General features: G+C 41.7%; 2 protein-coding genes across 2 annotated transcripts; both read right to left on the reverse strand.

The window, feature by feature from the left end:
- Nucleotides 1-7,453: 7,453 nt before the first annotated feature.
- Nucleotides 7,454-8,293, reverse strand: LOC135479780 (diaminopimelate epimerase-like). The gene has a single exon (XM_064759686.1). It carries the CDS (start codon nt 8,291-8,293, stop codon nt 7,454-7,456), a length of 840 nt encoding a protein of 279 aa, XP_064615756.1.
- Nucleotides 8,294-10,530: 2,237 nt separating this feature from the next.
- Nucleotides 10,531-11,367, reverse strand: LOC135479781 (diaminopimelate epimerase-like). The gene has a single exon (XM_064759687.1). The coding sequence runs from the start codon at nt 11,365-11,367 to the stop codon at nt 10,531-10,533; it is 837 nt and encodes a 278-aa protein (XP_064615757.1).
- Between the last annotated feature and the right edge of the window lie 14,377 nt (nt 11,368-25,744).

The raw sequence follows: 25,744 nt of genomic DNA on the forward strand, positions 1-25,744 counted from the left end.
GAGAAATCCCATGTAACTCCTGAAACTGAATTACCTCCCTTGGAATAATGCAGCGCGCTGTAATTTTTTTTTGTATACTACGTTAGTGTTCAAAGCTCTTTACACCTGTTAATAGGTCAGTGTTTCATTTGTTGGTGTGTTTTTTTTATAACAATGTCTATTATATACATGTACGCATGTGTATTTTTATGTGATTTCCAGATTTCGCTGAAATTTTGCTAGTGGACTTATAAATCGATGATTTGCTCAAAGTCGTATTGTGTAGGTGCATTTACTGTCGAAAATTCAGCAAATTTTTACAGTTGGAAAATCTAGTCTCGATCTAACGTCAATTAAAGTATTGTCATAGACATTTTATGGCTCAACAACTGCTGGTAATGGACTAGAATTCAACAAAAACAAGAAAATAAGTATGAAAAATGTCATATTTCGTTTTAGTTCACCGCATTCAGGAGTTCCCATCTTTTCATTGGTCATTTCTGGGGAAGTGGGACGAAATTTCTTGGGCAAGGTACGAGACTCCTACATCACGAGGCCAACATCAACGTGGAATTTGTAGACCTGCATTCGCTCGTTCTCGCTATTCATATTGGCCTTGGCGACAGTAAGCGTAGATCTTATATTCATTTATGACTTTATTTTCCTCTAATACATGGCGTGCAAGCCTGCAGGCCAGACCAGGGATTCAGAAGTTGGGGGTTCATCAGTAATTTGACAAATGTTCGTGGTTTGCCCCGGCTTTTACGATATCCGCCACGCCACCATTGTACAAGTGAAAAATTGTTAGTCGAATATGGCTCTAAATGATGAACAATTATTCAAGCAGTTAACCTTTGGTATGCGAAACAGTTCGTGGGAACTTTCATGTCTTGCTTTTCTGCAACAGTTGCCCAAAAGGAAAACGTGTCGTTTCTACACGCCCTACAGCGCAGATACACTCAAAAAAGTAATTTGATAATTTGAAGTTGTCTGTTAGTTTAACATCCTGTTGGTCTGCGAGAATCTTCACGTTGAATTAATAGAATGTGTGTGCTGTGTTTAACAAAATCTGCTCTAATAACAATGCATTCAGCTATCACTCACACAGCAAACTTTCTTTTAAATTTAACAGATTCATAGGCCTATTTTGAGTGTATTCACCGGCCCCAATAGCACAGTTGTAGAGCGTCCGCTTTGGGAGGGTCAATCTTGGGTCTCGTCACACCTAAGACCTTAAAAGAGAAAGTTGTGACTTCCTCGCTTGGCGTATCGGTGAAGCCGCACTAGATAAGAGAGCGGTGGAAATCCGTCCTGCAACAAGGAGGCACATTACGTGCACTCTAAGGATACCTTCGTCGTCATATGACTGAAAAATTGTTCAGTACGGCGTTAAACCCCAAGCACTCACTCATAATGATTCCTGATACCTAAACTACTTATCCTTCGAAACCGTGGCCGAGGGGCCCAGGAACCTCTCACCAATGGGGTATCTGCGAGTCCAGCTCATGCTGGCTTTCTCTCCGACCGTAGGTGGGAAGGTCTTCCAGCAACGTGCGCATGGTCGTGGGTTTCCTCTGGGCTTTGCCTGGTGTCCTCCTCTCTGATGCCTTGTTGAATTCCAGACAAGCACTAAATGTAACAAGAAATTATTATAGTTTGTTAAATCTTTGAGAATTCTAATTAAGTGTATTTCCGTGTATAGCAAGCTGGATCCTGTTTCAATGAGGAGCCATTCTGGATTTAGTACCCAAGAAGCGGTGTGTATGAAGAAATAGAGAAAGATCCCCTGGCGAGGAAAATTTACATAAGAAAAAAAAACAATAAAACGCCTTCCCAACTTTCTACATTCTGTTATATTCAAATTGCAGTTTCAAACTTCATTATTTCGTTATTTTCCAGGAATATGAATATGAATGTCCACAGAGGTCTTTATATAGGATATGTGTTACCGGTAACAAAGGAGCATGTTACATACATGTCAAAACAGGCAGTGGTTCAGTTACATGGCATAATACATGTACAAATTGTGGCTTGGAACAAGGTCGTAACTGTATAAAGCCGTTAAGTAGCGAACAACAGATTAATCAGTACCCGAGAGTGTCTATCCGCAGGGCGACTAGTGACAATGCGTCTTTATTAGCATCGAACGGATGCTAATAAAGCATGCGGATTATCTCTGACATAAAATTTGTACACATACAATGAGTAATACATGGACAGCTGACATTAATCAGGCTGAAACTAAGGCCCGTGAATGGTGGACCAAAAAAGATGATTGGCTAAAATCACTACCTAAAAATTCGAAGACACAAGAGGAAACCCATCCAAAGGAACTATATATATATATATATATATATATATATATATATATATATATATATATATATATAACAAACTCCTCCCATGACAAAATTATCCTGGCCTTCGATTATATCGCCTGCTCGGTCAGTTTGTATTTCACTTTCCAGTGAATTTCTCCTTCAGAGAGTCCCATATAGCATAACACATTGTTTTACAGTCAGAACTTTGTGGAGGTCATTCATCCTTCTTCATCAATTCTGGTGTAGCCTCCTCCAGATGGGCCTGGGTTACCTTACTTGCGCGTGAAGGAGCTCCATCTTGCTGAAACACGTATTTTTGTTTCTGGGATAAAGACGCCTACAATCCGGGAGAAGATTGTCATCCAATAACTGAATGTAGCTTTCATTATTAACCTCGGTTCCATGCGGGTCAATAAAATGAATGTTTGTTCTGCCTTTCCAAGATCTTCCAGCTGAAACCATTATGTCTTTGGAAAACAAAAAACTCAGAATTCTCATGATAAAGTCGAGAGGACTGAATGTCTCATTTCCGTTTCCCATAAACGCGATCGTTTTGGCGATATTTAGCTATCTAGTAGCGGTAATTCAAGTTACGGCAGCGAGTTTTTCTTTTCCCTCTAACATTTTGGTCCATCCTTGATACCCGTATCTTCTTGAAGGGCTTCGGCTCCAGTTCTTTCGCCATTCTTTGCACATAAGACTTGCTCACGTGTAGCTCGTTTACAATTTCCCTGACATTTGTGGCTCCCTGGGTTCTGCTCCTGTGATTGAATCAATTCCTCAACACGGTCCTTGTTCTCCTCCGTGAATCAGTTCCTCAACACGGTCCTTGTTCTCCTCCGTGAATCAGTTCCTCAACACGGTCCTTGTTTTAGTCCGTGAATCAGTTCCTCAACACGGCCCTTGTTCTCCTCCGTGAATCAGTTCCTCAACACGGTCCTTGTTCTCCTCCGTGAATCAGTTCCTCAACACGGTCCTTGTTTTCCTCCGTGAATCAGTTCCTCAACACGGTCCTTGTTCTCCTCCGTGAATCAGTTCCTCAACACGGTCCTTGTTCTCCTCCGTGAATCAGTTCCTCAACACGGTCCTTGTTCTCCTCCGTGAATCAGTTCCTCAACACGGTCCTTGTTCTCCTCCGAACATAGTCTTGGGTCTACCGCTGCCAATTTTACGTGCTACTGACCATGTAGTGCGTATTTAAACTATATTTACAGTCACATGACTCAACCCCTTGCCTGGAAATTCTTATACAATCTTTCTTCCACCCCTTGAAACAATTTCTCCTTGAAACAATTTTCAGTGCTAACTTTCATTTAAAAGCATGGCTTATTCTTCCAAACTGAAAGTTTGGACGGAACTGATTTTAGATACAGACGACAATAGAAAAACTCAATACACTTGACAGCCAGTTAATTTTAGAATTACAATGGTTGACAGATGGCAACACCCGGCAGATGGCATGAACATGATGGTCACATTGCACAGCTCTGATACTTGTTTGAATTTGACAATGATCTCATAATACGAGACCAAAGTTTTCAATATTTTGCAGACTTGTTGATGATACCTTAAGGCAACTGAGTGAAAATTTTCAATGAATTCAATTCATCTTTCACTGAGAAAACACTTGTCAAAAAGTGGTTCACTTTTTTGGGACAGCCGATATATTGTAAATGTTCGATAAAATTGTACTACAAAGCCTCAGGTGTAATCTTAGTGATTGTGTTTTTATTTGGATGATGGTTATGGCACAGGCATACATCGTGAAATGGTCAGTTATACCAAAATGTCTTCAAAACGTCGATTTTCGAATGGCCCATGGAGACATAAAAGTTACTGCATGCTATGTATTTGGTTTGTAGATAGGATATACACCTTTCTGCATCCTGACAACTGAACATAATCTTAGAAATAGGTCTAACCGAAACATCATGACCATAGTGTGTTTTCAATGTACATACAATAAGAGCGAATACACAATACGTACGAATAAGCCAAACAACCGTTTCCAGTGCGCATGGCCGAGAATTCTTTCTGGTATGGGAAAAGCAACTCCACGTGGCTACAACTGGCTGTCAATTACCTGGCAAAGGCCGGTCGTTTACACTGGGCTCTCTGGAATACTACAGCCAAAAACCTCCCCGCCATCATACGAGTGAAAAATTGTTCAACACCCCGTTAACCACCAACCAAATAGATAAATAAACCAATTTGTAAATTTGTAAACAACTTCTGTGGTGGGAAATTCTTTAGCTTGCCAATGTTTCCATTCTTCCAAGTTCTCCACGTATGACATTTGTCATAAGCCTTTCACCATCATGTTGGGCCTACTGGTTTCTGGCATATATACCTCCCCTGAGCTGAAATCCCATGGCCCATTCATATTTGACAGGATCTTTAATAAAAAAAAAACCCCACTGGTTTGGGGCAAATTCATATCACCAGCCCTAATTCTTGTGAAAGTTATCTCCATCTGTTTCCATGTATTTTCGAGAAAAGACATTATCAATGTAAACAGCAAATATCTGAAATTGCACGTTACTTTAATTTAGCTCTGATAAGTGGTGAGGGGCGGGGGTGGGTGAGTGTGGAGATATGGGTGTGTTGGGGAGCGGGGTTGGGGCTGGGGGGTCGGAGTGTTAGTCAAGCCAAACGACATACCGTTATAGTCATAAAAGACAACCGGACCAACCGTGAACACTGTACTTTGTTTATGTGTTTCTTTAAGATGTCTGTGTAGATTCAGTATTTGCGGCAATAAAACAGTATAGGAACCTTTCACCCTTAGCTGGTGCTGGACAGCCATACAGATTCTCAGCTGGCCGCTCGTCCTGCAAGGAAGAATAATAATCTCCAGGAGAATGGGAAAGGCGCACATCCTGCCACATAACAAGAGTTGATCAGAAATTAGTTCTTATTTCATCCAACATTGCAGACAGCAGCCTGCTCTGCCACAGTTCCAATGGAAGCCATTAGTTTCCCGAAATTATATCTCCGACAGATCCCTCCAAACTTACAAACACGTTCCATTTCCTCGTCTAAGATTACTTTTCTCATATTTCACCTCAACGATGTCCTTTACTTCCCTGTTCGCACAATGCAATTCACAGAGAATGTTTTTCGAGAGATCACTGAATCGTCCATGGTTAACATTTGTAGAGAGACATTCAAATTTATCTCGGCGGTATTCGCTACATTTATTTATTTGATTATGCTGTAAGCAAGACTATTTGACTTATACGACATCAACAACATTATGGTGGGAGGAAACCGGGCAGAGCCCGTGGAAATCCACGACGATGCGCAGGTTGCTACAGACCTTCCCACGTGCGACCGAAGAGAAAGCCTGTTGAGGGTCTTCGCTATATGTCGCAAGACTCGTCACTGAGTTTAAATTGGAAGCAAAGATTTTTACAAGGGGGTAGCAATATAAGAGACTACAGCATAGCGAGTACAATCAGCAGAGCTTTGATGTTTGGAAATTGATCACACATTACCGGTGAAATCCAGTTAATTCTCTTCACTTAAAGTTTTATTCCAGCGACAAATGCTTAAAAAGCAACAACTTAGATGGGCCCATACCACCATAGATTAAGCAGAATTAGGTAAGAATGTTTTTTTTTTCATTGCCATTGTAGCATGAATGTATATGTATGTTTGGTTGGGACTTAACGTCGAACATAGTATCGCTGTGAGTTCAAGTACACACATGCTGGCTTCCTCTCTATCCATACGTGGGAAGATCAACAAGCAACTTGCAGACTCGTGGGTTTCGCCTTAGCTCTGTCCACTTTCCTCTAACCACAATCTTGGCCGCCGTGGTATAAGGGAAACATACTTGAGCTCAGTATAAAGCATCAATCAATTGTGGAGTATACGGCGTAAAAACACCAGTCAAACAAATTATATAAATAACATTTCGTACCTCTGAAAACTTCTGCGGAGCTACACGGAAACTCATTCCCCTTTCCCACAGTTAACCTTCAAGAATAATTGCTAATCGTTTTTGGTCTCGAAAAGAGTAAATGACTGAATGAATGAATACCTCTTGGTTGCCTATCCTCGCTTTTTCTCGAGTTAGTCACTTCATAAACTGTTCAATATTTATTTATTTATTTGATTCGTGTTTTACGCCGTACTCAAGAATATTTCACTCATACAACAGCGGCCAACATTATGATGGGAGGAAACCGGGCAGAACACGGCAGTAACCCACGTCCATCCGCTTTAGGTCGGAAAGTTTACCATTTATCTGACAACAGACGGCCGTTTACTCCAATATTTGTGACTCTTCTGATATTGCACAACATATTTACTTTATTTGAGGGCCAATACTCAGTTTATCAGAGCACGTGACATGTCGAACCTGTCACATACACGTCAGGGAATTCCTTCTCACCCACGCGCTTGGCGGTCACCGTTAGTGTCCCAAGACTCACCTTGAAGTTAACTCCACACTCTTAACTTCGCATGGAAATATCAGTTTTTTTTAAACAAGTCTGGACGTAAACTTTGACAAATCTTGCTTTGCGTCTGGTACCATATGTTTTCCGAAGTCTTGCTAAACGTCAACGCTTTCTAGGTGGTTAATCTATGTCACAAAAAGGGAGCTTCCGGTAATAATCTGATAATTATTTACGTCCAGTTTATGAATTTCCTGGTCTATGTCACTCATCTTCAGGTGTACCAGACCAGACTGACTATCCACATGGCTGACGTGTTCCTTGTGGTAGGCACAGAAAGTAACAACCTCGTCTGCCGACGCCAGGCAAAGCTGAACTCCCAACTGGGCGTTCTCACAAGAACGGATCTCAACCAACCACTACCAGCTTTGGAGTCGCACAGTTGGACGACCAAAGCTTCATCAGAGAAGTCAGTTCCCGTGTCTGCTGAGTTCGTGTATTTATACCCACAGGAACAGAAGTGTTGAGCGTTTATGGCCTATTGATAACGTGTGACTTTGAGACTGTTGGTCTTCCCTCGGCTCTTCTCCTGGCTGTCAATTCTCTTTACTTTGCTCCTGTCTTAAATGCTCACAGCGGGAATAACCCGTAATGAAACCGGTTTCGGATTTTCTCGACCGTAAAAATGCAACAGAAATTTCCACGTTTACCTTGTTAAATGATACTGATGCTGAGTTTTGATGCTCAGTTTCAATACAGCTCTCCGACCACACCGTCGAACACGTGACATGCAGGACCAATTAGATACACGTCTGAGAATTCCCACTCACCCATGCGTCTGGCCGTCACCGTCAGTGTCCCAAGACGTACTTTGACGTTAACTTTCACTGCCGTCGGTTCCGTGAACACTGACCGCTGACTTACCGTAACAAGCGCAGCGCCAGCGGCGCCAGTCCCACACGCCAGCGTCTCACCGTTGACGCCGCACTCGTAACTTCGCACTGAAATATTCCAAGGGGTTTCCCCGTTCTGGACGTACATTTTGTTAAATCCCTCGTCATCACTGACGTCATGTGTTAAACGGGTGTCGTCACCATCCTTCTGAACGTCAAAGCTCTCAAGGTCGTCCACGTACGTCACAAAGTTACAGCCGCCCGTATCGATCTGGTAGGTATTCTCATCAAGCTTACAGGCCATTCCCTGCTCAATATTTCTCAACTGAAGGCGCACGAGTCCAGAACCACTGCTAAGATGACCGACGTGCTCACCGTCATAGGCCGTACAGAATGTAACGTCTTCGTTTGCTGACGCCAGGCCGAGCTGAACTGCGAACTTCACAGCACAACGTCCACCATTCCCGCAAAACGACCCCAACCGCCCGTCGCTACAGTGATACACAAACTCAAAAGCACAGGAACTGTGCTCAGCGTTCTCACAAGAACGGATCTCGACCAACCCGTCCGCACCAATCCCAGTTCTGGGGTCGCATAATCTCGCGATGAAAGCTTCTTTGGAGAAGTCATTCTCCCCATTTCTGTTATCCACAAAAATAAAATTGTTCCCCAAAGCGTGGTATTTTGAAAACTCCATGATGTTCTCAAAGTGTTTCTTAGATGTTGTCTTCAAATATAAGCGTATAGTACCAAGATGTGTTTGTACTCAGGTGTTAATCGCTTTGCGTGACGGTGCAACAACAACGATGTATAACGATGGTCTAGGCTAGGCTAGGCTAGGCTAGGTAACAGGACCTATATAGGCCAAACCTCTGACCGATAGGCCTACTCATTATTCAGAGAAATATTGTGTGGGACGGATAAAGACGACGTCTTTGACGGTTTTGTTTGAGGGTTGGTGAATTCAGGTCAAACTTACATCTTTGCTGCGTTTTCCCTGTGAGTAGGCTGATATTCTCAAAATCTCTACTAGCACAGTATCCACAGGCAGAAAGCTCCACGCGATTTACGACTCTAATCAGTTATGTTAAGACATGTCTGGGACCGGCCTCAGGGCAACAGATAGTCATGCTGGGACTGACTGCCGCTTACACCAAACAAAACAAACAAAATCGAGATATATGATAAATGATACAGACTTCGTTTTTTCTCAGAAACGTGCACAAAACTGTTAAATAATGATCTCAAAACCCCTATAATGTCCGTTGACTGGAAAACGGTATATAAGAAATTATATGACATTAGAAGTTGTTTCGGTGATATCTACGCTGCATGGCTTTATGCAGCTGACTTAATTGTAGGGGTTAGGTTTGTAGGTTAGGTTATATCTGGTATTCAGGCAGACAGACGTTTATCTTAATCCCAGATTATGCAATGTATACTATAAGTCGACCAAGTGATCGTGCATGGTCTCTTCTACGTTTGCACGCGTGCGTGGTACGGGAAATTTATTCTCCGTCACGGATAACATATACTAGGCAGGGATTGACCCATTTATAGTCAGCTGTTTAATTTTCATGGAAGCATTTCAATGACACTGTCTGTTAACCTTTACACACATGACTAAAACATCGTCATAATCTTTATACTACTCTCGATAAGCATGCTGAACAATCTTGTATAGCCTTCAGAAGAAAAATATGTTATTATAACTATAGAGTGGATAAATCCTATGTCGTATCGTATATGTCACAATGTGTTCACGCGTATATTATACTCTCTGCTTTGTGGAGGTTTTCAGCTACGAAGAATAATTTTCCTCTACTACGCATGCGTAGAAACATAGGCGAGACGACGGTCACTTGTCGTATTTACTGTAGCCTATATAATATATCCAAAGTTTACTAAAAGTTTACAGTTTACTAAAACCCGGATACTATAAAAATGGTATTGTTGCTACCTCGCTTGGCGCCCAGCGCTGAGAGGTTAGAGCAAGGAAACGGGACTGTTTGGCCCGATGTCAGTATAATGTGACTGGGTGTCATGTCTATTGTCTTCGTTCATTTATTAACTAACACTAATTTACTGGTAGCACATGCAAGAGTGAAGTTTTGTTGTGTTATTGAGTCATAGAAGACAATTGTTTTGAAAACCCCTGCCTGAGCTTAGTCATAAGTTCGAAACCTGTAGTTGTAACCGTACTTGTATAAGTCATACAATATATAGTTTTATACATACACAAATATCTAAAGAGGCTACACCGGAGATATTTGGCGAAAAGGAAGTAAGCAGAAATCCAATTTTTTCTACTCTTTTAAACTAGAACAAATTATTACTTTCCACAAAAGATCAGTCCCGTGTGTGCGCATGTTATTGTTCACAATCAATAATAAAGTTCCTAAAACTTTGCATAGCTGGTATATAGCATTATTAATTTGAAAAACATTAGTATCATTTTAACACTGTAGGCGTCTGACGTTAACGGAATGACTAATACTCTGCCTAGCAGTATAGCCTCTTTAATTTATTGCTCAGCAGGTGAAACTAACAAGTTACCTTAATCTATGTACACCATAGGCAGGGTCAACTCAATGTTCTGGTTTCCGAAATGTATTAATTTATTCATTTGATTGTATTTTAACTTCATGCATATTGAACATTTTATTTTCACATATAAAGTATGGCGGCCCTGGAAAGTTCGATTTAAATCACGGACCTCTGGCACCTTTCTGACGCATATTCTCACGTGTGACGCACACATGTCTAGTATTAAACGTCTTCAACCAACGTTATATGAGTACGAGCATCGGCGTCGGCGTCGGCTCCTGTCACTACCCGTACTATCAGTGAGAACGTGGGAATCCACAAATTCCCTGCCTAAGGTCGGGATTAAACCTGTACCTCATGTATAGTAGTAATTGACAAGAAAGTGGTTCAGGTGATCTCACGGACCACACCATCGAACACATGACATGCAGGACCAATTAAATAAACGTCTGAGAAGTCCTTCTCACCCAATCGCCTGGCCGTCACCGTCAGTGTCCCAAGACGCACAACGACGTTAACTTTCACTGACGTCGGTTCAGTGAACGCTGACCGCCGAGTTACCGTAACAAGCGCAGCGCCAACTGCGCCAGTTCCACACGCTAGCGTCTCACCGTTGACGCCGCACTCGTAACTTCGCATGGAAATTTCACAGTTGTTTTTGCCACAAGTCCGGACGTACACCTTGACAAATGCCTCTTTTCGTCTGAAATCATATAATTTCCGAGTTTCATCACCGTCCTGTTGGACGTCAACGCTTTCTAGGTTGTCGACGTACGTTACTAAGGCACAACTGCCGGTATAAATCTCATAATTATTGTTGTCCACTCTATGAATCCCCCGGTCTATATCCGTCATCTTAAGGTGTACCAGACCAGACTGACCATCCACATAGCCGACATGTTCTCCGTCGTACGCACAGAACGTAACGTCCTCGTCTGTCGACGCCAGGCCAAGCTGAACTGCAAACTTCACAGCACAACGTCCTCCGTTCCCACAAAACCCTCCTACTCGTCCGTTACTACGATGGTAGACAAACTCAAAAGCACAGGAAGGATGCTGTGTGTTCTTACAAGAACGAATCTCGACCAACCCGTCCGCACCAATCCCAGCTTTAGAGTCGCACAATCTGGCGACTAATGCTTCGTCAGATAACTCATTTCGCATCTCTCTGTTATCCACAACTATGAAATTATTCCCTAAACCGTGGTACTTAGAAAACTCCATAGCTCTTCCCGTTTTTCTGACTTTCTGGTTGCAAAGGAGTGCTCTTTAAATACCCTGTCGGAGTGGTATTTTAGTATGTGCGCCCTGACGTCAACGATGACCTAAATATCGCGCCGTGCGTGCTGAAACCACTATGAATATATTGACTGGCTGTGTTGTTCAGTTATCAGGGACACCAGGGCAATGGGGTCAGTACGGTAGGCACTGCGCGTCAAGTCTATTTTTGTGAGCTTATTTCTTGTGGTTCTTGTTGGTGTGGGGTGAAAAGGTCGTGTGTTAGTATTTCAGTTATCCCACGGCGGTCAGCAATGTGATGAGAGCAAACCGGACAGAGCCCGGGGAAACCCACGACCACCAGCAGGTTGTTGGCGGACTTTCCCACGTACAGATAGAGTGGAAGTTAGCATGAGCTGGAATTTGAACTCACAACGACCGCACTGATGGTAGGCTCCTGGGTCATTGCGCGGTACTGGCGTGCTAACTCCCTCGACCACGGAGGCACCAGAATTTAGATAGACTGTTAAAATAAGTCTAACTGAGTTCAGCTCACAAAGAGGCGGTATTTCACCGGTTGGGTGTAAACATTTGCCAATTACCAGATTGTCGTTGCTGCTCTGGTTATATTCTGTATGTTGTAGTATCTTATTATACCCATACTATCTTATATTCATAAGCATTTATTCTAAATGGTAAAGATAAAAATAGACAAATTTAGTGTTACATCAATGCCTTTCAATATTATCAATGTATGTTAAGAATACTTTACGGTGAGCAGCGTTATGGTGGGAGGAAACCGGGCAAAACCCACGATTATCTGTAGAAAATGCGAATGAAGTTCCTGGAAAGCACGGAACACCGAAGTCATGCTGTCAAAGAAATAATTTGTCTTTAATAAACCGCTAGGACAAAGATACATGTACTTTAACTTTGGCCAGAAGCGTAAATTTCATACCAGTGCCAAGAATGGGACACTGCCATATTGTCGCAGACTTGTGAAAACTCTGTATAGATTGGCATACTTTGCGGGATGCGATAAACCATAAGCAAGATACCCAATCCTTCCAATCCACCACCATTCGGCCCTAACGCACTGGGGATTACATCTATGTTGCACACTTTCCTCCCACAATAATGCTGGCTGCCGTCGTATAAGTGAAATATTCTTGAGTAACACCAATCAAATAAATAAATAAATCATTGTAATTCACCCACTGAAAAGCCGGAAAGATGTTTGTATTACTTCCTCCGTCCGATAGTCAAACCACCGTCTACGTACATAAGTGACACTGGTTATTCCATAAACACACTGAAAAAAGTACGGGCACCATGCACTGGAGTGTACTTGAAGGGTCAAGATTTAAATGTTCGAAAGTTCTGGATATCAAATGCCATCCCAAATCTACGGAAACATTCTCTAAGTGCACGTGGACTCAGCTCATCCCGTCGTGCTTCAAATCATTACTTAAAGGGGACTCGATCAGATATGCTGGATTATGTAACAGTAGTGCCGAGTTTATTGATAAATTGGAAATATTTTAGTGTAAATTAAGACGCAGGATCTATCCTAACCGAGAAGTCTCTGACTTTTGCCGTATGATAGCTAACATAATAGACGGCGGTCACACTTGAAGCGTAAACCATAGGTGGCAGAATCTTCTATTTATACCTGTATATATAGCAAGGTATAAAACTTCAATTCCAGGGACAGAAGCCCTAAGTTTACCTAATTGCATTTTGTCAGCTTTCGGTCGTACCTGGTTTGGTTGAGATTGAACCATTTTCCGTGTTTTATGTGAAGTTATGTAAAGTGAGGGGTTATGACCCAGGCATTGAGTGAGTGCTTGGGGTTTAACGTCATACTTAACAATTTTTCAGTCATATGACGACGAAGGAATCCTTAGAGTGCATGTAATGTGCCTCCTTGTAGCAAGACAGACTTCCACTTTTCTTTTATCTAGTGCTGCTTCACTGAGATGCCTTACTGAAGGCAAGTAAGCCACCCAGCCCGAGCCATTATACTGATAGGAGTCAACCAGTCGTTGAACTATCCCCTTAACACTGAACGCCAAGCGAGGAAGTTACTACTTCACGTCTTAGGTGTGACCCGACCCAGGATTGACCCGAACCGACGCGGACGCTCTGTACCAACTGTGCTATCGAGGCCGGTCCCAGGCATTGAAGCTATGTACTTTATGTTATATATTAGGTATAAACAGCGTTCGAACGATTCTGTCACCTATGACGTAAACCAACTCGCAGCAACACCTCGACTCTAACTCAAGTGAGGCCGATCCCTTTCATCACAACATATAATCCGCATGCGAAATATTACATACTGGGTATATGCTAAAGAAGTATCGGCATATACTTCAGTCTGATAGAACTACATCTAATTTGTTTTCAGCTAAATTAACGATTGTGTAGGGAAGAGGGAAGAACTTGGAAAAATGATCTCCCGCACTAAGGTAATGTCACTGCATTGATTTAAGTTGACTCCTATTTTCATACCACCATTCGATCCTAACACACTGCACTTACACTTATGCTACACACTTGGAGCTCACGTACAAACAGCTGACGGCTTATAATAATAATTTACCAAAGCATATATTTGGATTAACCAGGAATTATTGTCAAGAGGTACTTGAGAAAGGTCGGTGGTTTTCTTGAGGCTCGGTCGGTTTCCTCCACTTCTTAAAGTCACTTCACTGGTACTAATTCGTCAATAGTATCGTGTTAAACCAAAATCAAATGGTTAACAAATGTCTTCTCTTGGCTCTTGGTTTGAAGAGTTGAGTATACACGTAGCAAGCAAATATTTATTTACGATCTTTACAATCTTATTTGATTGCTGTTTCACGCCGTACTCAAGAATATTTAACATATACGACGGCGGCTAGTATTATGGCGAGAGGAAACCGGGCATATCCCAGGTTAAATCCGCGACCATCCGCAGGTTGTTTGCAGACAGAAAGCAAATAAAACTCACAACGACTCATTTATATGAAGATTTATTCTCGTGGTAAGCGATCAGTCGCTGGACAAAGAGGTTGTAGGCTCGTAAGTCACAAACTGTGCTCCTCTCCACACCCTGCATCTGGAAATCTTAGTTGTACCTAACTATTTGCTATATTGATTGTTACCTTATATTTTAATGTTGATTTAACTTATGTTTGTTCTTTCATTACGGATGGAGAAAGATACGCTAAACTGGTGTGTACCAAACACTCTTTTGTAGCGGGGGATTATTCAGCCTAATGGCGGCATGTGATGCGCTGAGGATCTGGTTGCGGCCAGCGCTTCGCGGTTGATGAAAACGATGGCATCAATCTTAAAACTCGGCGAGGTGAGTGGACAGTCTAACTAACGTGCTGTGTCTGTTATTGGCTTTCAGAGAAGCTCTGCAGATGCAGATTCTCCCTATGTTCTGAAATCTGCAATCCAGGACGCCACTGTCATTTACCTTTTTGCCCACAATGGACTTAATTGTGATACTAATGCTTATAGCAGAAAAAGGCTCGACGTACAAAGAAACAAAAAGCAGAGATACAGCAGAATATATTTCGAAGAAAACAATTCAGAAAAACTTCGCTTCTAGTTAGACCAGTTAAAAATGCAAAAGTAGGATACACAGAATGTGAAATGGGCCTCGAATCTTAAACCACCAGCATAGAACCATGATGGACATTCCCGTGTCAAGCACTCCCTTCAACTTTACCAACTGTAGTACAAGCCTTCCTGAAGTCGCTCAGGCTGACCTCTCTGCTTCCTTGTGGCGTCAGATTTACGTGGTTTGTGTCTCTGTCGTGGCGACTGCAGCTAATCTTATCGTCATTGCCTGCTTGTGGCGGAACCCCAGTTTGGAGGCCACTGGTTTCTCTACCTACGCTGTCTCCATGGCGTTTACTGATTTACTGGTAGGTGTTGTACTTATGCCTTTTAGGTTCATTCGAATGTTATGGCCAGGGTGGTTCTTACTACTTCCTGCGTGTGTTGCATGGAAATTTTTGGACCATGGACTCATTTCTGTCTCTATGCTGCTCTATCTGGTTATGAGCTATGACCGGTACCGATGTGTAACAGCCCCACTTCAATACCGTTCTCAATTCCGGACAACCCGGATATTCCGGATATCCGTGTCCTTGTGGATAACAGGTTTTATCCTGTGGATACCGTACGTACTGCTAAAGGTATTTATCTATAGTGCGGACTCTTTTCAGACACGGTGCCCTCCGTTTACCTTCGGACCTAACGTTTTTGAGATAATCCAAATAACTGTTGCCTATTATATTCCTATTCTGGTCCTCATAATAATGAATACCATTTTACTAAAGAGGCTGAACGTACGGACTCACGGATCAGGTACGCGAAAACCAACAACCGACAGCCGGCAGAGACCATCCAACATATCAACGGTGAGTGGCGTGATCGGACATCAATACAGACCTTGTACACCTGTGACGAGTGTGTCAGTGAAGATAGTGAGCAGAGGACATATGTCAAAGAAGGCCTCCCGTTATAAGATCGTCATCCTGACTGTGGTTTTCTGCGTGTTTTGGCTGCCACATTTCATCACGTGGCCTATAAACGGAATGTGTCGCACATGCGTGTCAGATGATATCAGGGACGATTTTGGATTCCTTACTTATGCACAATCCGCCATTAACCCGCTGATCATCATTTCCACAAGTACACAAATTCGTTCCAAGCTATCACGTGCATGTGTTGTGCTCTCGCGGATAAAGTAAATGCAGATTGTTATAGAGTTGGCGTGATGGTTTTAGCACCAAAAGGAAATTTAACATCCCAAATGATCGGAAAAACGGCTAACAGAGAAGAATCGTATGAGTACGGTGGTCATCTTGTGCTAGTTCGCAATGGTGCAGATATTAAAATGACGCGGTTGCCAGCAACGCTTGGCGTTACAAGAACAAAATATCGCAGTTTGCTTTGAACAAACTATTCAGGAATAAACTATTCACCTTAAATTTACTTTAGATTGGCATTGTCAAAACATGATATGTTTGCAGGGGTAAGTTTACATACAGAATTACACTGTTCTGTTCTGTGACCTGGAACTCGGTCTTGCCATTCGCTACAAAAACCTGCAGTTTTTCCGATGGCATATCATGGATGTAAATGACCCGAACGTCACAAATGCACGGAAACCTGGAAGGAACATTCAATGGTAAAAGAAATCGCCAAAAAAGGCAGATGACGGGTGGCATTCACCGCCTTACTGTGAGATGCCTTGTACACCTCATGACCCTATGATATAATCTACTAAGGTTGACTAGAAATAACACTTGAATATCACACATGCTAGTGTCCTGTCTGACCGTTTGTGGGAAAGTCTGCCACCAAACCTGTGGGTGGTCGTGGGTTTCCCCCGGGCTCTGCCCGTTTTCCTCCCATTATAATGCTGACCGTCGTCATATAAGTGAAATATTCTTGACTATGGCGTAAACACCAGTCAAATAAATAAATAAATTGAATATCATGTTAACTTAACCGATAGAGTTTGTAAGTTAGGCAGTACAGCATGCAGTGTCACCTTTGCGTTGTGGCCTTGTCAGGACTCTCGCTAGCGGCTCCTCTGTATCTCCGCGTTGTTAACGTTGTTTTTTTTACATTTAATGCCACTGTACAACCTACCGTACGAGCTGGCTTGGTATTATTCATTTTATATGCATAAAGCATGTCGGTTGCAGCCCCCTAGCTTGTGGTATTTGAGAATTTAATTCCCCAGTAGGATATCGACTAATAATTAAAATCATTAAGAGGCCGGCAGAGAGCTGATTTTTTTTCTTAAGTTAATCGCCATGAAGTAGAATGCCAGGAAACGTTGGCGTTTGGGGTAGAAAACACTCTGAAACAGGCTACGGTTTGTTGGGACTGATTGGTAACTCTGGATAAGAAGGTAGCTGGTTTCCCTATCGGCGTTGGCATATATTTACTGGTTCTCTCTGTGTAAAAGTTTTTCACAATAATCTGTACCAGCGAGAGGCTTATTCCAGGCTAAGGGTTTCTCATTATTAAAGGAAAAGACCTCTAAAAATCGAAGTAGGCATCACTAAATAGACCACTTAAAACAATGCATGAATATATTTCCATTTTTTTTTTAGGATTTTTGTGAAAAGAGCTAAAGGCGTTCAAACATTTCAATTCTAAGGTGGACTTTATGGACCATACTGTCAGAGTTTCTGACGTCAGAGGAAGTTTTTCCAACTCTAATCACCAAACTAAATGTTGGAATTATTACCCTCTTTACCCCTGAGTAAAATATCACTGAAATAATGTTCTCAAAAATATCTTTCTTTTGGTGAACATCAGGGTAAAAAGGTGATGTGACGTCAGACTTCTTAGATACCGTCAATATGGCTCATAAAGCCCACCAAAAGGTGATGTGACGTCAGACTTCTTAGATACCGTCAATATGGCTCATAAAGTTTTTGGAAGTTTTTCCAACTCTAATCACCAAACTAAATGTTGGAATTATTACCCTCTTTACCCCTGAGTAAAATATCACTGAAATAATGTTCTCAAAAATATCTTTCTTTTGGTGAACATCAGGGTAAAAAGGTGATGTGACGTCAGACTTCTTAGATACCGTCAATATGGCTCATAAAGCCCACCACAGTATTCAAATATCTGAATGCCTTAAAGCTCTCTTCAAAAATCTGAATAAGTAAATAAATTTATTTTTGCGCATAGTTTTCAGTTGTCTACATAATGAACCTTACTTCACATTTTATTTCTTTTACTTTTGGCGTATGATTTATTTATTTGATTGGTGTTTTACGCCGTACTCAAGCTTTAAGCATATGTCCTTATAATATTATAGTGAGTGGGTGAGTGAGTGAGTGAGTGCTTGGCGTTTAACGTCGTCTTTCCAGATATTCACAAAGGGCAGCAAACATTAATTAACATTATAGAGAACTGGATCCTTATTACTTATCATTCTATACCGCAGGAACAACTCCACAACTTACGAGTGCATATAGACTGAAATATAATTCAATGTTCAGGTTAGGACATCCGAAAATCAGTTCCATCGAAGGAGCAGTCAGTGACGGGTGAAGACATGGAGTTTTGGGAAATAATTTTATATTTGTGGATAACCGAGAGAGGAGAGTTCTCTGAGGAAGGCTTTGTCGTCAGATTGTGCGACTCCAAAACTGGGATTGATTCGGACTGGTTGGCCGAGATCCGTTCTGTGAGAAGGCCCAGCACCGTCCCTGTGCTTTTGTTTATTTATTTATTCGATTGGGGTTTTATGCCGTTATACTGATACGGATCAACCAGTTGTTGCACTATCCACTTCACGTTGAACGCTAAGCGAGGAAGTTACAACTTAGGTCTGACTCGACCCAGGTTTGACCCTGGATCTACCGCTCCCGAAGCGGGCGCTCTACCAACTGTGCTATCGGGGCCGGTCCTGTGCTTTTGAGTTTGTGTACCACTGTAGCGACGGACGTATAGGAGGGTTTTGCGGGAAGGGTGGACGAAAAGTTACGAGTGCGGTGTCAGCGGCGATACGGAACTGACGCCATTGGCGCTGCGCTTGTCACGGTAAGTCGACGGTGTGCGTTCACTGAACCGATTTAACGTCAAAGTACGCTGTTGGTGACGGCCAAGAGCGTTGGTGAAATGGAATTCTAAGACGTGTATCTGACTGGTCTAACATGTCACGTCTAGGATTCTTATATATCAGGTCAACTGCATTTTATTTACCTTTGGACCTAATGTTTTATTTATTTATTTATTTGATTGGTGTTTTACGGCGTACTCAAGAATATTTCACTTATACTACGGCGGCCAGCATTATGGTGGGGGGAAACCGGGCAGGGCCCGGGGGAAACCCACGACCATCCGCAGGTTGCTGTCAGACCTTCCCACTTACGGCTGGAGAGGACTAATGTTTTAGAAGTAATCCAATTTACTGTAGCCTATTACATTCCCATTTTAGCACTTATTATAATGAACAGTATTTTGCTATGGGCACTGAACACACGCATTCCCCGATCACAAACGTCAGCAGCCTACAGTCGGCGGACGCCAGCTGACATTTCAACGGTGGCTGACATCGATGGGCATCACTCCAGGTCATGTGAACCTGTGACGAGTGGTGTCAGTAATTGGTGTGAACAGAGAACATGTGGCGAAGAAGAGGCGTTCAGGAATGGCCTCAAATTATAAGATTGTCCTCCTGGTGGTCGTGTTTTGTGTGTACTGCCATATTGCTCACGTGGCCTGCAAATGGACTGTGTCCCACGTGCTTCTCAGAAGAAATCAAAGATATATTTGGATACTTTCCCAAAAGACAATCCATAATTAATTCGTTAAGTCCACAAATTCGTACCAAGCTAGCTCGCGCATGCACTGTGCATGTATGGACAAAGTAAATACTTTCCTGGTAAGGGTTATCGTCATTCACTTGAGGTGTTCCATCACAGTTGTACACCTGATTAGCAATTACTTATGCGAACGAGGAGCTTGAGCCCCAAGGTCCTGTGTTACCCCTTACCAGATGTGTACCCGAGATCAAACACCTCAAGCGATTGCCGATAACCTACTGTGTTAATGACGCCATGTGCTTCATTTTGCGTATTGTCCATTTTGCAGGATCATTCTTGTTGTATTGTAAGATAATAGCATTGGGCAGAAGATACCAAACCTTTTTAAATATCCACACAACGACCCAGGCTGAGACACAAAATAAGTCGTTTTGTATCCCTAGAGGAAGACTTTTGGATGTTTCTGGTAGCATCAGTGTTAGACCAATAATATTTTTTAATGCCAATGACATTTTCTTAACTCACTGACATTTTCTCAGATGGAGTGCCCTAAATGGACAAAGTAATGTTCTACATGATAAATTGTACATATCAGAAATGGAAAGAGATTTGCAGCTTGTCGATTTTATTTTCTTACCACATAGTTAGGTGATTCCTGAGGATCATATATATATTGTTTATATTGGCTTTTTATGAGCATTCTTTTGAGCTTTTCGTTGTAAGATATGGAAGAATACAAATGTTTAGACGTGCGACAATATGAAATGCTTAAATGCTTAAATGCTTTCATTCTACGCACGATTCTCCCCAGGGGGATAAGGAAAGGACCTGGTGCGGTCAGGCGGAGAATCGGCCCCAGAGAGGTACAATAAAAAAAGTGCTAATTTCGAAATGCCAGTACAATTCAGTAAATTTCGGAATCACTAGTATAAGACTTGGTCGAAGAACTTATGAAAATTATAATGTCATAAAAGATATGGTTACTCAGTAATAACATTCCAAAAATGTACTCTCGGTCAAAAACGTCAATTTTTCGTTTAAACGAGGCTATGTTTTTTTTATTTACGGTATGAAGATCAACGTTAACTAGAAAAAAGCCTTCCCTGAAACATTTATGTGTGTATTTCTACGTGCTGTCAAAGTATCATTTGTCTTCATATGTGAAACATAAACTTCATAATTTGATGATTTTTGTAATGTTTTAGCAAGTGTAAAATCTGTATTTTGTGCCACGATGTATCAGGCATCCCCCACAGTACACTGGACTAACAAAGTTGCTGCGGAGAAAAGGTTGCATATTGGGTAAAAGTACAAATCTTTGTGCCTCTTTTTTTTTTTTTCTTTCGAAACATTTTCTTTTTGGAATGAGTAAGGATGAAGGCCGTCTTGCATTGAATAAGTGTTATCATGGATTAGAATGGATAAGCTATGATTTTACGTAATATATGGCAACCATGGCGACTTCATACGTGGATTTTGGTTAAAAGCACATGTGGTCTTTTAGCTATTATTAACCTTAACATGTTATGCTTAGGGGTGGGTCAAGACTGAAAGTGAATATTTGTTATATATTTATTTAACTGATTGGTGCATAACTGCGTGGTCAAGAATTTTGCAGAAGTTTCATTTGCAGGGCAGCGATTTTCATAACTTTACAGTCTCTAACGCAAAAAGTAAAGAGATATTTTCAGTGTGACTAGAGCCGATTTTTTCGATTTTATAACCTATACATGGCTTCAGTGCATGGTTGGAGCCCTGTGGTTTTCATATGACAGGAACGGACCACTAAACAGAACTGAAAAAAGAAGTAGCCTTACTAGTTTGTTAGTCTCGTCTCACTACTTGAGGCCCACAGTTTCTTGCACTGGGGCCGATTCCCCACCTTATCTTAACAGGTCCTTTGGAGAGTCTATGAAACGGGAAAGGTGCAAGTCTGTTCCGTATAGATGAAGAAGGAAAATGTTTGTTCTTGTGTGGAAAACGCCAATAACTGAAGTTCCGTTTTCTTTGGTAGTTTATATCAGAAAACACGGGAATCAATTCTCATCGTTATTATTTGAACTGATTTATAATTGTTGACTGACTGAATGTTTGCTTTGACATTACGGATACTTCTTCGTAAAAACAGAGACACGTAGGCCTAACTGAAGCGTTCCGACCACACCTGTGGAGCGGGAGTCCAGACAAGCCAGTGGTCAAAGACATTCTAGTGAATGTCTGGTTGCGGCCAGCATTGCTTTAGATGTATTAGGTAAAAAAAAACATGCCGTTATGTTAATTGAAATATATTTGACGTTACTGGTTTAACTTTACAAGGTACAGTAATAGGTTCAAATATTTTAAAAGACATCCATGGCTGCGGTACTGCACAGGTGGCGTTAAGCCATTATTATTCACTCGTGATACTGGGACACTGTGACGACCATTGTGTGCGTTACCTTGCTGAACCATTTAACCAAAGACACAAGGATAACCAGAGCTAAAGAAACCACCGGGATTAGAATCAGTGCCTATCTCGGTGCGTCCGTCAGTCAATTTCCTTCTTCAATGGGGGAGATCAGTGAAATGTCTGACGAATTTAGTTAAATCTCACAAATTTCTTTTCGAAGAACCAAGGTCTCAACAGTCATTCCAAGACCGGCATCTCAAGGTGCAGGTCAGAACGCACAACCTGATTTACTCGGACGTTATGTAGAACTTACGAATATATGAAAAATAGGTGTGATATATCATCGGGACGGTCACATACATTTCTGGGTAAATTACATAAAGGGATATCTCTAGCTCAGTCTTCCTCTCTACGCAGGGATATAAGTTATGGGTCATATTCAACAAAAACGCACACCACTGAAGATGCGTTTTAGGAAATCTGACAACTGCTGCCCACAAAAGTAATTCAACTAGTTTCTTGATATAAGGCGGAGGTGAGTTTTGAGGACCATTTAACACTGAGGACTAGACAGACTAATGCGGAAAACCATCTTGATACGAAACATTAATTACACCTTATCCAGGTCTGGCAGCAAATATGAAACTCAATGCTGATTGGCTGATAAACCTCCAAAAATATCAGATTGGGTTACCTTTTAATCTTCGTTTACCATAAAAGTAATGGAAAACATTACTATTGCAAATATTACATGCACTTAAATTCTGGATGTCAACTAAACAGGAGGGTTGACATCTTTATGCCAAATGAACGTGTTATTTGTTTCTCCATTGGTAATGTGTTTACATGAAAAGAAAGATGCCAGGATGGTGTGTACCGACAACTAATGTATAAAGCAGAGTAAGCAAGATATAGTTTATAAATAGCATGTGAATCTAGCTAAATAGTTGCTTACGACCAGAACTGTAAGGTACATATTGACCAGCAAATCAAACTTATATACGGACCGTGAATTTGTCGACTGCGTCTGCTAGAACGTCTCTATGGGAATGGGTTAAGTTCTCCAGTTACAGCTTTCACTGAGCCGTATGTAAGGTGTGAAAACAGATTTAAAACGTCTTGCAGATCGGGAAATATAGTTTGTGACCTTGCTTGATTCCTATATTGAAACTATCGGGTGCCTCCTTTCTTCGATGTTACCCATGGTAAGAGCTGGATATGACAGACGGAAACATAAGCAAAAGTCGGTTATGAACTAAACGACATTGGTTCTTCTCTGAGGATCACATGCGATAATACCTAGTTATCAATTCAAGAAATTTGAAAGGTGTCAACACAAGAACCACAATCACAGATCTATCATGGAGATTCCAGCGTCAATCACTCCCTTCAACTTCACCAACTGTAGCACAAGCCTTGCTGAAGTCGGTCAGACAAACATCACCCTGCGTCCCCTTTTCGCGATCTGTGTCTCAGTGGTGGCCACACCAGCTAATCTTATCGTCATTATCTGCTTGTGGCGAGATCCCGGTTCGGAGGTTTCTGGCTTTTCTACCTACGCTGTCTCAGTGGCGTTCACCGATTTACTGGTAGGTGTAGTTCTCATGCCTCTTAGATTCATTGGAGCGATTTTGACAACCTGGCCCTTTGGACTCGCTGGCTGCATTTTGTGGAGATATATCGATTTTGGGCTTATTTCTGTGTCCATGTTCCTCTTTCTGGCCATGGGTTACGATCGGTGCCGTTGTGTGACAGCCCCTCTACAGTATCGTTCTCACTTTAAGACAACCAAGGCGGCTTGGATATCGGTATTTGTGTGGATAGTAGGCTTTGTTTTATGGACACCGTATTTATTACTGAAAATATTTATGCATCAGGTCAACTGCATTTTGTTTACTTTTGGACCTAATGTTTTAGAAGTAATCCAATTTACTGTAGCCTATTACATTCCCATCTTAGCACTTATTATAATGAACAGTATTTTGCTATGGATACTGAACACACGGATTCCCCGATCACAAACGTCAGCAGTCAACAGCCGGCGGATGCCAGCTGACATTTCAACGGTGACTGACGTCATTGGGCATCACTCCAGGTCATGTGAACCTGTGTCGAATGTGTCCGTAATAGGAGTGAACAGAGGATATGTGGCGAAGAAGAGGCGTTCAGGAATGGCCTCAAATTATAAAATTGTCCTCCTGGTGGTCGTGTTTTGTGTATGTTGGCTGCCATATTGCATCACGTGGCCTGCAAATGGGCTGTGTCCCACGTGCATTTCAGAAGAAATCAGATATATTCTTGGATACTTTCCTTATGGACAATCGGCCATTAATCCGTTGATCGTTATTTGCACAAGTCCACAAATTCGTACCAAGCTAGCTCGTGCATGCACTGTGCATTTACGGAAAAAGTAAATACTTTCCCGGTAAGGGTTTTCGCTATTCGCTTGTGGTGATTCATCCATTGTACACGTGATAAGCAATTACTTATGAGAACGAGGAGCTTGAGCCCCCAGGTCCTGTGTTACCCCTTACCAGATGTGTACCCGAGATCAAACACCTCAAGCGATTGCCGATAACCTACTGTGTTAATGACGCCATGTGCTTCATTTTGCGTATTGCCCATTTTCCAGGATCATTCTTGTTGTATTGAAAGATAATGACATTGGGCAGAAGATACCAAACTTTTTGAAATGTCCACACAACGACCCAGGCTGAAACACAAAACAAGTTTTGTGTATCCCTGGAGGAAGACTTTTGGATGTTTCTGGTAGCATCAGTGTTAGACCAATAATATTTGTTCATGACATGTTCTTAGCTCAGTGACATTTACTCAGATGGGGTACCCTAGATGGACAAAGACATGTTCTACATGAAAAATTTTACATATCAGAAATAGAAAGAGCTTTGTAGCTTGTCGCTGCTATTTTCTTAGCACATAGTGATTCCTGGTGGATTAATATATACTGTCTATGTTTGCTTTTTATGAACATTATTTTGAGCTTTTCGTTGTAAGATATGCCAGAATGCAAATGTTTAGATATGTGACATTAGGAAACGCTTAAATACGTTCATTCTACGCACGATTCTCCCCAGGGGGATAAGGAAAGGACCTGGTGCGGTCAGGCGGAGAATCGGCCCCAGAGAGGTACGATAAGAAAGTGCTAATTTCAAAATGCCAGTACAATTCAGTAAATTTCGGAATCAGTAGTATAAGGCTTGGTCGAAGCACACATGAAAATTATAATTTTGTAGAAGAGATGGTTGCTTAGGAATAACCCTTTAAAAATGCACACTCGATCAAAAGTGCAAATTTTTCGTTTAAACGAGGCACTGTGTTTTTTATTTACAGTATGAAGATTAACGTAAACTAGAAAAATATCTTTACTGAAAGTTTCTTCTGTGTTTTTTTTCTACGTGCTGTCAAAGTTTCGTTGGTTAACATTTGTCTTCATATGTAAAACAACAACTTCATACTGTGATGAGTTTCGTCATGTTTTAGCAAGTGTAAAATCTGTGTTTAGTGCCACGATCTGTCAGGCATTTTCCACAGTACACTGGACTAATAAAGTTACTGTGGAGAAAAGGTTGCATATCGGGTAAAAGTACGAATCTTTGTGCATCTTGTTTTTTATTCTTTGAAAACATGCTTTTGAATGAGTAAGGATGTAGGCCGTCTTGCACTGAATAAG

Source organism: Liolophura sinensis, chromosome 12, assembly GCF_032854445.1.
Source record: "Liolophura sinensis isolate JHLJ2023 chromosome 12, CUHK_Ljap_v2, whole genome shotgun sequence".
Taxonomy (NCBI): Eukaryota; Metazoa; Mollusca; class Polyplacophora; order Chitonida; family Chitonidae; genus Liolophura; species Liolophura sinensis.

What these genes read in the sequence shown, in the direction of transcription:
- LOC135479780 (XM_064759686.1), bottom strand. Translation starts at nt 8,293, where the DNA reads ATGGAGTTTTCAAAATACCACGCTTTGGGGAACAATTTTATTTTTGTG.
- LOC135479781 (XM_064759687.1), bottom strand. Translation starts at nt 11,367, where the DNA reads ATGGAGTTTTCTAAGTACCACGGTTTAGGGAATAATTTCATAGTTGTG.